Genomic DNA, 14938 nt, shown 5'->3' on the forward strand with positions numbered 1-14938 from the left:
ACCTTGTAGCCTCGATGACGACGGTGCACGGTGCGGACTTGAGTGGATGAATTCATGGAGAGAAAAAAAAAAAATTCTCGATTCCCTTTTCCTTTTTCACTTGTTGTCTCTTCCGTTACTAATTACTATAGCTCAGTGGAAACGAACAAGGGCAGGAGGCTAATAAAAATATTAGTTTTTCCACCGAGAAAGCCGACTCTTGCGTTACCTTCCACTAATGATTGTGAGAACTGCTAACCAGACAGCCGAAATTGCGGAAATACGCGGTAACGTTACGCGCCGCCACGTCTGCAGTTACATGTAACTAGACTGGAAAGTTGTGAGTCAGCTGATGCGTGGAACGCTTAAGCGCACGCTGCCGCAGCGTTACACGACAGTACTTGCTCTAACCGTATACACACAAAAAACCAGCAACATTTCGATGATAGACTGCACGCCGTGTCTGACTTGACGGCGGTCTGCAGGTGTTCGAGGGTACGCTCCGCAGGAGGAGGTGACCTGGGCAGACTTCTGACTGACCTGCGGCTGGAAGCGTCGGCCGGTCCGTGTGGTGTGTCCGGCAGGCGCCGCCTGATGCGGCCGTAGCCGGCGTGGTCACGGCGTCTGAAAGACAGCCGGCGCATCGTGGCCCGTCTGGTACAGAGCTCGGTGTCCGTGTGGCGCGGAGAATGGGCGCTGCGCATCGCATGGCGTCGCGGGAGCCCGCCTACTGCCGGAGCACAGCCACGGCCACGGACAAAACCTGCGTGTGTGTGTCTCAGCTTATCGGCCGATACTTTATCTCGTCCCGTCCAGTCAGTTGTCACTTGGCCCGGCCACGCAGTGTGACTCAGTATCGCGGTGACAGCCTCGAGAAAACAATCAGTCGGTAACCCGGACAGTGCAGGTCGCACCACAAAGTACGTTGCGGTCTGTGCTTGGTTGGGACGATGTTAGTAAATCGCATAATTCGCGGATACGGCATTTCTCTTCTTGTTGCTGTTGGACTTAATGGTGGTGGAGGCAGTCGTACTACAGATGTTGGCGATGTTCATATCCAAGGGTCATGAGGAGGGAGGGTGTTAGAAGGGGGAGGTGGAGGAGGAGCACGAAGACGACGACGAAATGAAGGAGAAAGCAGAAGAGGAGGACCTTACGGTCACTCAACGCGAGGTTAACAACGAGGCAAAGGTTATGACAATGATGGTGATTTGGTACCTGAGTGATAACTAGAGATGAAGACGGCAGATATGGGGCGGTGACTTCATAGCACTGTTGTTATTGGAGGTGGTGGTGGTGGAGGTGGTGGTTAATTACACTACTGGCCATTAGAATTGCTACACCACGAAGATGACGTCCTACAGACGCGAAATTTTACCGACAGGAAGAAGATGCTGTGATATGCAAATGATTAGCTTTTCAGAGCAGAAAAGCTATTCACACAACGTTGGTGCAGGTGGCGACACCTACAACGTGCTAACATGAGAAACGTTTCCAACCGATTTCTCATACACAAACAGCAGTTGACCGGCGTTGCCTAGTGAAACGTTGTTGTGATGTAAGGAGGAGAAATGCGTACCATCAGGTTTGATAGAGGTCGGATTGTAGCCTATCGCGATTGCGGTTTATCGTATCGCGACATTGCTGCTCGCGTTGGTCGAGATCCAATGACTGTTAGCAGAATATGGAATAGGTGGGTTCTGGAGGGTAATACGGAACGCCGTGCTGGATCCCAACGGCCTCGTATCACTAGCAGTCGAGATGACAGGCATCTTATCCACATGGCTGTAACGGATCGTGCAGCCACGTCTCGATCCCTGTGTCAACATATGGGGAAGTTTGCAAGACAACAACCATCTGCACGAACAGTACAACGACGTCTGCAGCAGCATGGACTATCAGTTCGGAGACCATCGCTGCGGTTACCCTTGACGCTGCATCACAGACAGGAGCGCTGCGATGGTGTACTCAACGACGAACCTGGATGCGCGAATAGCAAAACGTCATTGTTCTGGATAAATCCAGGTTCTGTTTATAGGATGATGATGGTCGCATCCGTGTTTGGCGACATCGCGATGAACCCACATTGGAAGCGTGTATTCGTCATCGCCATACTGGCGTATCACCCGACATCATGGTATGGGGTGCCATTGGTTACACGTCTCGGTCACCTCTTGTTCGCACTGACGGAACTTTGAACAGTGGACGTTACATTTCAGATGTGTTAAGACCCGTGGCTCTACCCTTCATTCGATCCCAGCGAAACCCTACATTTCAGCAGGATAATGCACGACCGCATGTTGCAGGTTCTGTACGGGCCTTTCTGGATACAGAAAATGTTCGACTGTCGCCCTGGCCAGCACATTCTCCGGATCTCTCACTAATCGAAAACGTCTGGTCAATGGCGGCCGAGCAACTGGCTCGTCACAATGCGCCAGTCATTACTCTTGATGAACTGTGGTATCTTGTTGAAGGTGCATGGGCAGCTGTACCTGTACACGCCATCCAAGCTCTGTTTGAGTCAATGCCCAGGGGTATCAAGGCCGTTTTTACGGCCAGAGGTGGTTATTCTGGATACTGATTTCTCAGGATCTATGCACCCAAATTGCGTGAAAATGTTATCACTTGTCAGTTCTTGTATAATATATTTGTCCAATGAATACCCGTTTATCATCTGCATTTCTTCTTGGTGTAGCAATTTTAATGTCCAGTAGTGTAGATTTAGGTATTCCATGGATCATCTGAATGATTCCTTTACCGAAATGAAGTGGAACGAGTCAGTTTACGGTATATGTAGACATTATTAGTATTAACATTAACGAACACGGTATGTTATTCCTTCTCATGCAACGACACTTACAAAAGAGTTTCTTTCTTTTTACTGGCTAGCAGTTTTTAAGTAGAAATTCGTTTGTGGAATAGAAGGAATACCATGGATACATGATTTTAAATTTAGACTTAGAACTGGCTTCGTTGCCTATCACACATTTAATGTTTTTGGGCAAATGATCAAAAAGTTTTATCGCAGCATTCCGAACTCCTCCCCGAACCACTGACAGCTGTAACTGTAGGTCATAAATTTCATTTTTTTGTAGGTAGGTGCATCACTGTTCTTCTCAAGTTGGGATGGATTACTTATTTATGACCAATTTAATCAGTGAAAATATGTGTCAACAACGCACTTAAAATGTCTAGCTCCTTGCAGAGGTACCTACATGAAATTTCTGCGTCAACACTACACATTACTCTACTGTAGGTTTTTGTGCGATCAATACTTTCCTTCTATACCGGCCAGAGTGTCCGAGAGGTTCTAGGCGCTTCAGTTCTGGAACAGTGCGACCGCTACGGTCGCCGGTTCGAATCCTACCTCGGGCATGGATGTGTGAGATGTCCTTAGGTTAGTTAGATTTAAGTAGTTCTAATATCTAGGAGACTGATGACGTCAGAAGTTAAGTCCCATAGTGTTCAGAGCCATTTTTAACTTTGTTTCTATGTGATGAGTTATCCCAGAAAATTACTCCATATGATGTTATTAAGCGGAAATACGCGAAATATACAGAAAGTTGGTACGTTTGTTTCGAAGTTTATCAGTTATAGGAAAAGCAGGACCAACAGCACTTAAGTGTTTGAGAAGCTAATTAATATGTGTCTTCCAGTTAAAGTTTTCATCAATATGTACACCGAAAAATTTGGAGTATTCTACCCTACTTACTGACTCCTCGTCATGTGCGACATCGTTTGTTAGTATGACTCTATTCGTTGTGCAGAACTAAATGCAGTACTTTTTCTCAAAATTAAGGGAGAGTCCATTTTCTGATTCTGAGAACCACTTAATAATTGCTTGGAAAATATCATTTAGTAACGCTTCTGTTGCTTTCTCTCTAAAAGGATTACTTATAACAGTAGTATAGTCTGCAAAAAGTACCAACTTTGTTTTTTAAATGTTAAGGTCCTTCACTTATATAAGGAATTGGAATGGACCCAAAATTGAACCCTGTGAGGCTTCCTTCGTGATTTTATCCCAGTCAATTTTGCCGCCTTTCTAACATTGTTTGAATTTTTCAGCACAACCTTTTGCTTTCTGGTTGTCAAGTATGATTCAAACTATAAGTGTGAAAAACTATCAGTTCCATAGAATCTGAGTTTTTCTAAGAGAGTATCATGATCTACACCATGTGGCTGACCATACAAGATGACAATTTTGGCTACCATGACTTGGTAGTATTGGCGTTGATGGTGATGGTGGTTGTGGCGCTCATTTAACAAATTCTAGGCAGTTTAGTACTATAAACCGTTGCTTGAAGTTCTCTCTCTCTCTCTCTCTCTCTCTCTCTCTCTCTCTCTCTCTCTCTCTCTCTCCCTCCTTTTGATGCTTCGGATGCTTCGACGTGATACATGGAAGAGTTCTGCACGTGTGAGCTGCTTTATTTCAATACCACCACCATGAAAAATCTCATTTTCCATTCAAATAATCTGATCACCCCGATTTACCTTTCAAATTGAAATCATTTTTAAACCAACAGTTCGGCATTATTAAGTGTACTAGTGAACGTTTTGTGTAGAAGTTTGGACGAGCAGTCGCCATTCTCGACCGATCGTAATTTCAGTATCCGCACATAAGTACCTGCTTTATTTGTTAGTAGTTTTTGAAGTCCAATGTTTATATAGGCGACAGAGTGTTAATTTTGTTTGCGCATTATAACGCTGTCCAGTAACTTTGCCACGCACGGTATACTTACCTATCCCTATCCGTTTAGGAACTGCTTCTAGCATTAGCCCGAAGGCTAATGATCCTGCCCATTTGTACGTTAGATAAATCTCACCATTTCCGCATGACGGCAACCACTACATGGCTTCCCACGGCCCTCTCGACGTGCTTTATGTGGCCCTCAACTGCTGGTGCTGCCACCTGCCGTCTGAATGGTGTGTCACGTTGGCGTCGAACACAGACGGTGGTCACATTAATGTAACTCGGCTGTGTATAACCGTGTACGTATTCCAGTCCAGAAGTCTGAATTCAATCCTGAGAGTATTAGAGTAGGTACAGGGCCTTAATAACTGACTTGAGAGCAGTCCAAGTTAAACCCGGTATCGTGGATCGAAGCGAGGCTGGCGAAGCTTACGTAGTGTCTGGTAATACTAAGAATTAACCTGGGTCCTCCAATGAACGTTTCCAATGAAATCCGCCTTTCAGTAGGTCGTGCAATTTGTGTCGTGCGGCACACATTTCCAAGAGCGTGTGCTTTCTTACCGCGGCCCTGAGTGTGATTTAGAGCGAAGCGGCGTCACAGCAGCTCCGAGGAAAGCATTAAAGGAACGTCCCAGTGCTTTCTGTAAACGGGGTTTCGAGAAAAAGCTTCTAATGCGTCTGAAAATGAAACAGTGCAACATGCGTCACACAACTTTTTTAAAAAAATGGCTCTGAGCACTATGGGACTTAACATCTGAGGTCATCAATCCCCTAGAACTTAGAGAACTAATTAAACCTAGCTAACCTAAGGACATCACACACATCCATGCCCGAGGCAAGATTCGAACCTGCGACCGTCGCGGTCGCGCGGTTCCGGACTGATGCGCCTAGAACCGCCCGGGCCACACCGGCCGGCCACACCGGCAACGAAAGGAGGGTTTTAAATCTGCGTCCGTATTCCGCAAGTCACTTCACGGTGCGTTGCCGAGGCTACTTCCGGTGCCACTACCTCCCGTTCCATTCACGACTAGTGCTTGGCAAAAATGTATGTCGGTGACGTAACGCTACGTCCAAAATCTAATTCTGTCATTGTGAGCATTTCACGAGACGTATATGAGGGAGAGGAAATGATATGCTGTCTGACTTCCCCCAGGAAGTACGCTCTCAAAATTTCTACAGTAAACCTCTCCGTGATGCACATCATCTCTCTTGTAGAGTCTGCCACAATTGTCGAGCATCTCGCAGGTAAACCTACACAAAGCATACACTTCGATTTTGATCAGCTTTAACATGTTCTAGTGTAGAGGAAAATAAGAGAGTGAAAAACCCCTTGACAAAAACTTAGTTTAGTATTTCTGAATGAATAACACTGAAACGGTGATAGATATAAAAAAAAAACTTCAAATAAAAGTTCTATCGATTTTATTGTATGTTACAATGATGTACCCAGATTTATCGAAAAAGAATTTTTTTTCGAAATCCCCACACTATTTTATTTCTTATTTTCACATTCGACGAATAGCATAGCTCGTGGCCAAGTAATACAAAAATCATTCAAATATAATGAATTGATATCCCAAAGGCACATTTGTCAGAAGTAAGCTAGAAATGTCTCCACAGCGCAGCACACGAACCCAATGTCCGCTTTAATGAGAATCGTTATGTTGGGTTGTTTAATAAGTCCTTTCCAAAGATTACAAATTTTATTCATCTTAAACATTATGCTTTATTTATGTTTTCTTTTTACATTTGCTGTATTTTTTCAGGTCGTAACATTTTCAGATTTAATAATTTTATACTTCAAATTGCTTGTAAATTAATGTTGTAACATTATTGTAGATCTGTACAATAGTGAGAACGTGCAAAATTGATGTTCGTGTCAAAGAATGATGAATGCTGTTTGATTTTCGGTATCAAGCACAGAAGATTTGGAAAAAAAAGATTTTTCAGATAAATCTAGTTGCACCGTTGAAACGTGCATTAAGAACGACGGAACTTTTTATTTTCAGTGTTTTTTTTTCCTTGTATCTGTCATCGTTTCAACGGTATTCATTCAGAAATACTAAACTCAGTTTTTGCAAGAGGTTGTTTCACCACCTTCACGGCCGTATGGGCAGGTATAACGAAACATGTGTCTATTATTTTGCTCAACATACCACCTTCAAAGCCTATTAAAATCGAAGTGAATCCTTTGGGTTGGTTTACTTGTGAAGCCGCACTTGCACCGTGTAAACAATCCCGCGAGGAAATGCCCCCCACCTCTCTCTCTCTCTCTCTCTCTCTCTCTCTCTCTCTCTCTCTCTCTCCGCCCTCCCCCCCCCCCCCCCTCCTACTTGTTAACGGTTCCAGGTTCCAGACTCGTGAACAATACTGAAGAATTTATCGAACGAGTGTTTTGTAAGCCAATTTCTTCGTAGGTGAATTACAATTCGTTAACATTCTTCCGATGATTCTCAGTCTAGGAATCTCCTTTACGAGGAAGTAACAGTGTAATCGAATAGCAGTGGATTTCTTCGTCTATATGTGCAATGGGTTACATTTATTTACGAGGAAGGTTAACTGCCAGTCCCTGCACCATTCATCGATCCTCTGGAAGCCTACATTCTTCTGACGTTGGTACCTTCCTCAGATAATCGTATTGTCTACAGTTTCATGGAGGTTCCGATGTCACAAATTAGATCAGTAAGATAAACAATAAATATCACCGACACTGTAACACTCCCAGGGTGTCATGTCGATATTGGCTTTGCGTTTGTAGAGCTTATACGCTATTTGCGAAGAAATTCTGTCTGATACTCGGTAAGCTGATATTCTGTTCACTAACCGAGAGTGTGAAACTGTATCTTGTAGTGTGACGTATTACTTTGATAAAGTGATGTGTTGGACAAGGATTTTTCGAACCGACGAATGACGATCGCCACTATAAAGGATTTATTTTCGTAATGGATTAGATAATCTACTGTTTGGATGTACGTTTTATTTAAGCGCGTGTATCATGAGTCGGATGGACGCAGTGTATCTGCAAGCCGGGACAACGATTCTACTTGTGCCACGCTCGCGGTGCCTACTTGGTCAGGCGGTTTCTTTCACGTCGTCAGGACGTTCCCATGGAGAAATGGAGCCGCACAGGAAGAACGGCCGCGACAATGCCTATGACGTCAGGGGTCGACGAGAAAATTTACTTTCAACTGAAATCTGTTTATTAAGACAGACAGTTTTGGACTTTGTCCGTATCGATGTTATCGTGATGTTCCAAATAATGTAACAACAATCAGACTGGGAACTAACAAAAAAGGTATTGAAATTCACTGTTTAGCATTTGCGGATGATTTTGCCATTCTTTCTGAAAACCTAACATATGCTGGAATACAAATCAATCTCTTAGAAGAAATAGCCAAAAAAGCAGGTTTAAGAATATCTGCAGAAAAAAGCAAAATTTGTGACATATAAAAAAAATGCTACGAAATCCCTAGCAACTGATATTGGCCAGATAAAGAGGGTAAATAAATTTAAATATTTGGGAGAAATTATGCAAGAAAATGGCTTAGAAAAATTCGCTATATAAGAAAGAGTACATAAAATGGAGAGAGCTTACGGAATAACTAGGAATGACTACTGCAAAAGGTGTCTGTCTAAAAATTTGAAGATACAGCACTACAACACAGTAGTAAAACGAGAATGTCTTTATGCAAGTGAATGTTTAGTACTGAACTACAAATTACACAAACTTGAAGTCCTAGAAAAAAAAATCATTCGAAAAATACTTGGACCACCAAAAAAATACAGAGGTATGGAAATTAAGAAGCAATGATGGAAGTTTATCGCAACATAGAAAACACAAATGAAACACTACGAAAGAGGCGACCGCTATTTTTTGGACGCTTATACAGAATGAACAGCAACAGGTTAACCAAACATATTTTTAAATATCTTTGGGGCAAGTAGTCAACAATAGCATGGATTCAAGAAGTTAGGAGATATTTGGAAAGTAACAACACAAGTGAAACAGATGCAACAGAGAGAGAGAGAGAGAGAGAGAGAGAGAGAGAGAGAGAGAGAGAGAGAGAGAGAGAGAGAGAGAGAGAAGTGTTAAAAATGGGATTCCAAGGCAGGAGGGAGAAGAAGGCAGGGTCAAAATGGTCCGAGGAGAGAAAAAGGATACGTAGTGAAAGGATGAAACAATACTGGAGGAAAAAGAAAGAACAACAAAGTAGGAAGCATTGAAATTGGTGCGCGGTCTTTAGATGACCCAAACGAAGAAAGAAAGAAGAAGAAATAACAACTCTGCAGTACACAGTTGTTGTAAAGAAGAGCACAATATACGAGACGCTCTTAACGAGAAGCCTCACATTTATTTCAATAGTTAGATGTTGGACTTGTATCCATAACTTCCAGCACTAACTGCTGCCCTTCGAGAAAGAAGTTCGATGGTTCAAATGGCTCTGAGCACCATGTGACTTAACATCTGAGGTCATTAGTCCCCCTAGAACTTAGAACTAGTTAAATCTAACTAACCTAAGGACATCACACAGATCCATGCCCGAGGCACGATTCGAACCTGCGACCGTAGCGGTCGCGCGGTTCCAGACTGAAGAGCCTGGAACCGCTCGGCCACACCGGCCGGGAAAAAAGTTCGATCAGCAGATGTTGGCAAGTGGGCTGAAATAGTTAGGAGAGGAATCTCGATCAGACTTTACTTCGCCCCACTCGGTAGCACGGTAAATAATCAGTAGAACAACGCAATCTCATGCGTTCCAGAAATCAAGAAACACGGCGTCAGCGTAACCGCTTTTGTCTACGGCGCTCTGAATCTCATAGACGAACAGGGCGAGCTGAGTTTTTCCGGCCTTGATATTCACTTTTAATTTTCGTTCTCCAGGAACATCAAAATTGCGTCCCATAATTGTAGAACAGTGCGAAAACTGCTCTAGCGCCTCAAATTAAAGCAATAAACCGCTTCTTCCTTGTTCAGTGTCTAATTCACGATATAATCATACAAACTCTCAACAAAGGTCAGCATGATCGTGTTCTGCACGGAAGATGCCATTCCGATCAAGGTACAATCACGCCAACGACGAAGTCATGACATCTATCAAAATGGGATAGTGTTTGCAGGTAAACCCACATTCACAATCGATAAGTACAAAGTTATAGACGGCGCAGTATGACACAGAGAAGACGCCTACAGACTCTGCCATGTAGGGCCATGGGAAGAATGGAAACAGCACAGTCGCAAACTCATATGGTCCGACTGCTTAATGTGAATCTTTCTGTTGTTTCACGAATGAGGCGTCAGTTTTTAGAGACCGAAACTTTATCCCGATGACGAGGGAAGGTCCGACCATGTGTGACATCAGGAAACGAGGGCTGTTATTTAACTTTAAGGGAACGAAGTTACCGCCCTCGCAGCATCCACTGGACGTGGCAAACAGTGTATAGGTTTCGGCAGAGTGGTCTTTACTGTCAGAGACCTGCTGTATGTATACCTCTGACGCGGCTTCACAGAAAGAAACTTCTAGAGTGGAGTCATCAACATGCCACCTGGACGGTGGAAAAGTGAGCCCATGTTCTTCTCACAGATTAGTCCCGATTTGATCTGTAGAGTGATTCTCGGTAGATTCGCTTATGGAGGGAATTTGGAACACGATTTTGGGACCCACTCACTGTGGGAAGGGACGGATATATAGGAGGATCCCTAACGGTGTGGGGAGGGATTATGTTGACATCTCGAACTCCTGTTCATGAAACTGTACGGGTGAATCGGCAAGGTTTAAGTGCTGGCAGGTATTGTGACGAGATCTTTGCACTTCAAGTGCTGTTGTGGAAAACTGTGGGCCCCGACTCCGTACTGATGGATGATAATTCTCGAGCTCACAGAGCTTGGGTGGTTGATGTTTCCTTGGAAACTGAAGATATTGCACGAACGGTGTGGACTGCTCACACTCTCGATTTCAGTCGCATAGAGCATGACCGGCATGTCCTTGGGAGAAGCGATGCATCAAGTCAGAATTCACCAACCACACTCCTATACTTGCGAACAGTTCTGCAGATAGGATAGGCATTATTGGCTTGACACTATATTGATGATATCATTCACAGCATGTCCCATCGTTGTCAGGCCTGTATTGCTGCCGAAGGTGGTCACACCCCATACTGACCACATTTACCAGTTGTCAGAACGTGTGTGTAAATTCGTTAAGCTGAAAAAAAACGAAGAACATTTTTGTGTACCGTTATGCGTATTGTAATTGTACATGTTGTGTATTCTTTACATTGTTTCTGCTTTACCATCATTTTTTATACTGTTTCGAGGAAAAATAAACGCAACTTTGCAAAATTTCCGTTTGTTTTTTTAATGTTGGACACCAGTGTATCCAAACACTGGCGCTAAAGCAGTTGCGTGGTGGTAACTGCTAGGAGTTGAAGAAAGAGGACGAAATTGATCACGGAAAGTTGGGAGTAGTACGGGGGATTGTAATGATAGTGATAATGAGATGGAGACTAGCGAGTGGATAGCCGACGGGCCGATAGTCAGGAAAAGACGGAACGGTGACTTTGTGGCAGGTGGGTAAACGGCAATGCGAACCTTACGGAAGCATCTGCTGGCATAACTACCGTCGAATACGGTAATTTCAGTAAGGAGTCTACGGGAGGCACTTATCCAGGAGCGGAAATGAAAAACAGACTTGTCATTTTTTAGTCCAACGACATATGGCGGTGTGGTTGCGGTTATACAGTCCGTCTCGATGAAGTGTTTGGGAGAATGCGGAGCAAATGTGGAGGCGACCGCAGAGCATCAAGGCCTTGGTCACAGAGGAACCGCAGCCGGTGGCTCAGATGGCTGGCGTGGCATTATGACGAAAAGAGCATGAGGGGGGGGGGGGGGGGGGGGGGGGGGGTGGCAGCTCAGCTGGGCTGGAAAGCGCGGCATGTGCCCTACACTCTATAGCCTATAGTAAGTGCGGTTTGCACACTGGGTACCGTGTTCCGACTGTGTCCGTCGCGCGCTCTCCCCTATAGCGTACAGTGTGCGAGCGGAGTGCTGTCACCAATAGAGCAAATAGACGAGAATGTTGTTGCGGCTCTCTGGACTTATTTAGTTTTGCTGAGAAGAAAACAAGAGGCGGAAAGGAAGGAACGTCGTTACTGGGTTCACGCTCTATTCAGAGTTAGAGAAGACGAGGGAGAATTCCATCCTACATTTACTAAGCTCGCTGATGATCCTGTGAAATTCGTTAAGTATTCTATAATGAGTTTTACTAAATCAAATAATTTATTACAATCCCTTCTTCCTGAGCTTCAGATAAAACAGATGAAATATCGGAACTGTATTTCATCTGCGGAAAGTCTGGCTGTAACACAAAGTTAACGACTTCGAACTAACTCACCATTAATTACGTACACTACTGGCCATTAAAATTGCTACACCACGAAGATGACGTGCTACAGACGCGAAATTTAACCGACAGGAAGAAGATGCTGTGATATGCAAATGATTAGTTTGTCAGAGCATTCACAGAAGGTTGGCGCGCCGGTGGCGACACCTACAACGTGCTGACATGAGGAAAGTTTCCAACCGATTTCTCATACACAAACAACAGTTCACCGGCGTTGCCTGGTGAAACGTTGTTGTGATGCGTCGTGTAAGGAGGATTGTAGCCTATCGCCATTGCGGTTTATCGTATCGCGACACTGCTGCTAGCGTTGAGCGAGATCCAATGACTGTTAGCAGAATATGGAATCTGTGGGTTCAGGAGGGTAATACGGAACGCCGTGCTGGATCCCAACGGCCTCGTATCACTAGCAGTCGAGATGACAGGCATCTTATCCGAATGGCTGTAACGGATCGTGCAGCCACGTCTCGATCCCTGAGTCAGCAGATGGGGGCGTTTGCAAGACAACAGCCATCTGACGAACAGTTCGACGACGTTTGCAGCAGCATCGACTATCAGCTCGGAGATCATGGCTGCGGTTACCCTTAACGCTGCATCACAGACAGAAGCGCCTGCGATGGTGTACTCAACGACGAACCTGGGCGCACGAATGGCAAAACGTCATTTTTTCGCATGAATCCAGGTTCTGTTTACAGCATCATGATGGTCGCATCCGTGTTTCGCGACATCGCGGTGAACCGACATTGGAAGTGTGTATTCGTCATCACACGGCGTAATGGTATTGGGTGCCACTGGTTATACGTCTCGGTCACCTCTTTTTCGCATCGACGGGACTTTTATCTGCATTTTTTCTTGGTGTAGCAATTTTAATGGCCAGTAGTGTATTATTTATTTATACGTTTATCACTGATTGCTTCTTATATTGTTCACGCTATTCATTCGTTCCAATTTATTGTTTTGTTGATGCCTTATCAGTGGGGATTCCCAAGTTTCAATGAGCTTCAGTTGGAGAAGACCCCCTGCATCATTTCATCGGATCATCATTTCCACCTGTGAGCTCATCTGGAAACGTCTGTCGCTTGTTGAAATGCCATAGCCAATTGAGACAGCGTGTTGAAGATTGCTGCTGACTTGGGCGTGATGTGGTAGTTTTCCATCTGTTTAGGTGCTGTTGAAGGGAAATCTCTGAATCGTAGAGTTGTGCTGATAATGGATCGGCGTCCATGTTTACGAAAAACACGCAGGGCCCAGTGTCAGACTAGGCAGGAAGCCTGCTTTCGCGAGACCGCCAGTAGGCGACATAGCGGCCTGTTGCTCTAGTTTCCATATGACGTACCGTGCTCCTGGTGCGCACTCGTCATCCTCCGCTCTCTCAACGGATAGCGTGCAGTGTGACACGCGCTCGGCATATACATAGCAGCGACGCTGCAGGCTATGTAGAAACGAGGCACTCTGCCCCTATGCAATATGATCAAGATTTCCCTTAATCGCTTCAGGCAAATTCGGGGACGGTTCCATTGAAAGGGCACGGCCGACTTCCTACCCCATCCTTCCCTAATCCGATGGGAACGATGACCACGCTGTTTGGTGCCCTCCCCCAAATGAACCAACGCGTTCAGTCACAGTCCCACTCTTCGTTACACCCTCGGAAGACGGTACCGTATTTGGCAAAAGGCCGAGACGGCGGCTGTGTGACGCTAGGGCACGACCCAACTCAGCAGAGCTCGGCGGGGCCAACTGGCTCTTCCTAAGCGCCCCGTCACTCGACGCCTCGCTGCAGCCGCAGTTGAAGGGTGCAGACCGGAGCAGAGCTAGTCTTCCGACCGTGTAATGTCTCAAGTTCTGACTGCAGTTCCATTTCTGACCCCCTTTATGGCTACAGTAGTTTTGACAGGGTGACTTTAGCGAAGGTGACTGTGCAAAGTCTGGCTGTCTTCTCCGACAGATCCAGTAGTGCCACTGTCTCCCGAGTACCCAGCCGCCTAGGGGGTCAGCACCGATTCTCATCTAAGGTCCGACTGTCTCATCGGCTGTGTTACACCGTCTACAATATTGCAAAAAGTTGCACATTGGCACAGCTAGCAAATGACGTAAGGGAACCCAAGTTTCTTCGTTACAACAATCGTTTAGTACACACTACCAACAGTTATGAGCTGTTTGTGATTGGAACACTGGCAAGGTAGTCATACACGTGCAACCATTATGCAATAACAAATGCTGCACAACGGTTACGGCTGCTCAAGTAATACCTCCGGCGGTCCATTCACTTCTAATCACCACACTCCACTGCTGGCTACACAATGCGCATGTCATGCGTACATGTACTTGAGCTACTCTTTCTTCTCTCCCCATAAGTTACACAAGTTATAGCTGCTGCAAAAACACGAAGAGACCGTGCAGTTACAAGCAGCAGCAAATGCAATACTTCATAGTAAGTACCCTTTTAATATCTAGATCGAAATACTGTATATACACAACCACTTAGGTTCAAATGGCTCTGAGCACTATGCGACTTAACTTCTGAGGTCATCAGTCCCCTAGAACTTATAACTACTTAAACCTAACTAACCTAAGGACATCACACACATCCATGCCCGAGGCAGGATTCGAACCTGCGACCGCAGCGGTCGCTCGGCTCCAGACTGTAGCGCCGAGAACGGCACGGCCACTCCGGCCGGCCAACCACTTAGGATAACCTAAGCTTAGGTAGGCTGATAAATACTGCATACAGTTTGTGCGCGCGCGCGCGCGCGCGCGCGCGCGCGCGCGCGCGCGCGCGCGCGCGCGCGTGTGTGTGTGTGTGTGTGTGTGTGTGTGTGTGTGTGTGTGTGTGTGTGTTGCTGTAACTGATCATGCAGCACGTGCCCTAGATAGT

At 45.3% G+C, this 14938-nt stretch overlaps 1 protein-coding gene across 9 annotated transcripts in view; it reads right to left on the reverse strand.

The window, feature by feature from the left end:
- Positions 1–14938, reverse strand: part of LOC126279066 (focal adhesion kinase 1) — a 743693-nt gene that overhangs the window by 402092 nt on the left and 326663 nt on the right. For 2 of the 9 annotated variants that reach the window (XM_049979506.1, XM_049979511.1), the window contains exon 1: positions 520–647. The exons of 5 other annotated variants lie outside the window; for them this stretch is intronic. In XM_049979506.1, the coding sequence (XP_049835463.1) occupies positions 520–623 (104 nt within the window). In that variant the 5' untranslated portion in view covers positions 624–647. Of the gene's footprint in view, positions 1–519; positions 649–14938 lie in introns of those variants that run through there. 2 more of the 9 variants (XM_049979504.1, XM_049979512.1) reach the window with 2 other exon arrangements.

Source organism: Schistocerca gregaria, chromosome 6 (genome assembly GCF_023897955.1).
Source record: "Schistocerca gregaria isolate iqSchGreg1 chromosome 6, iqSchGreg1.2, whole genome shotgun sequence".
Taxonomy (NCBI): domain Eukaryota; kingdom Metazoa; phylum Arthropoda; class Insecta; order Orthoptera; family Acrididae; genus Schistocerca; species Schistocerca gregaria.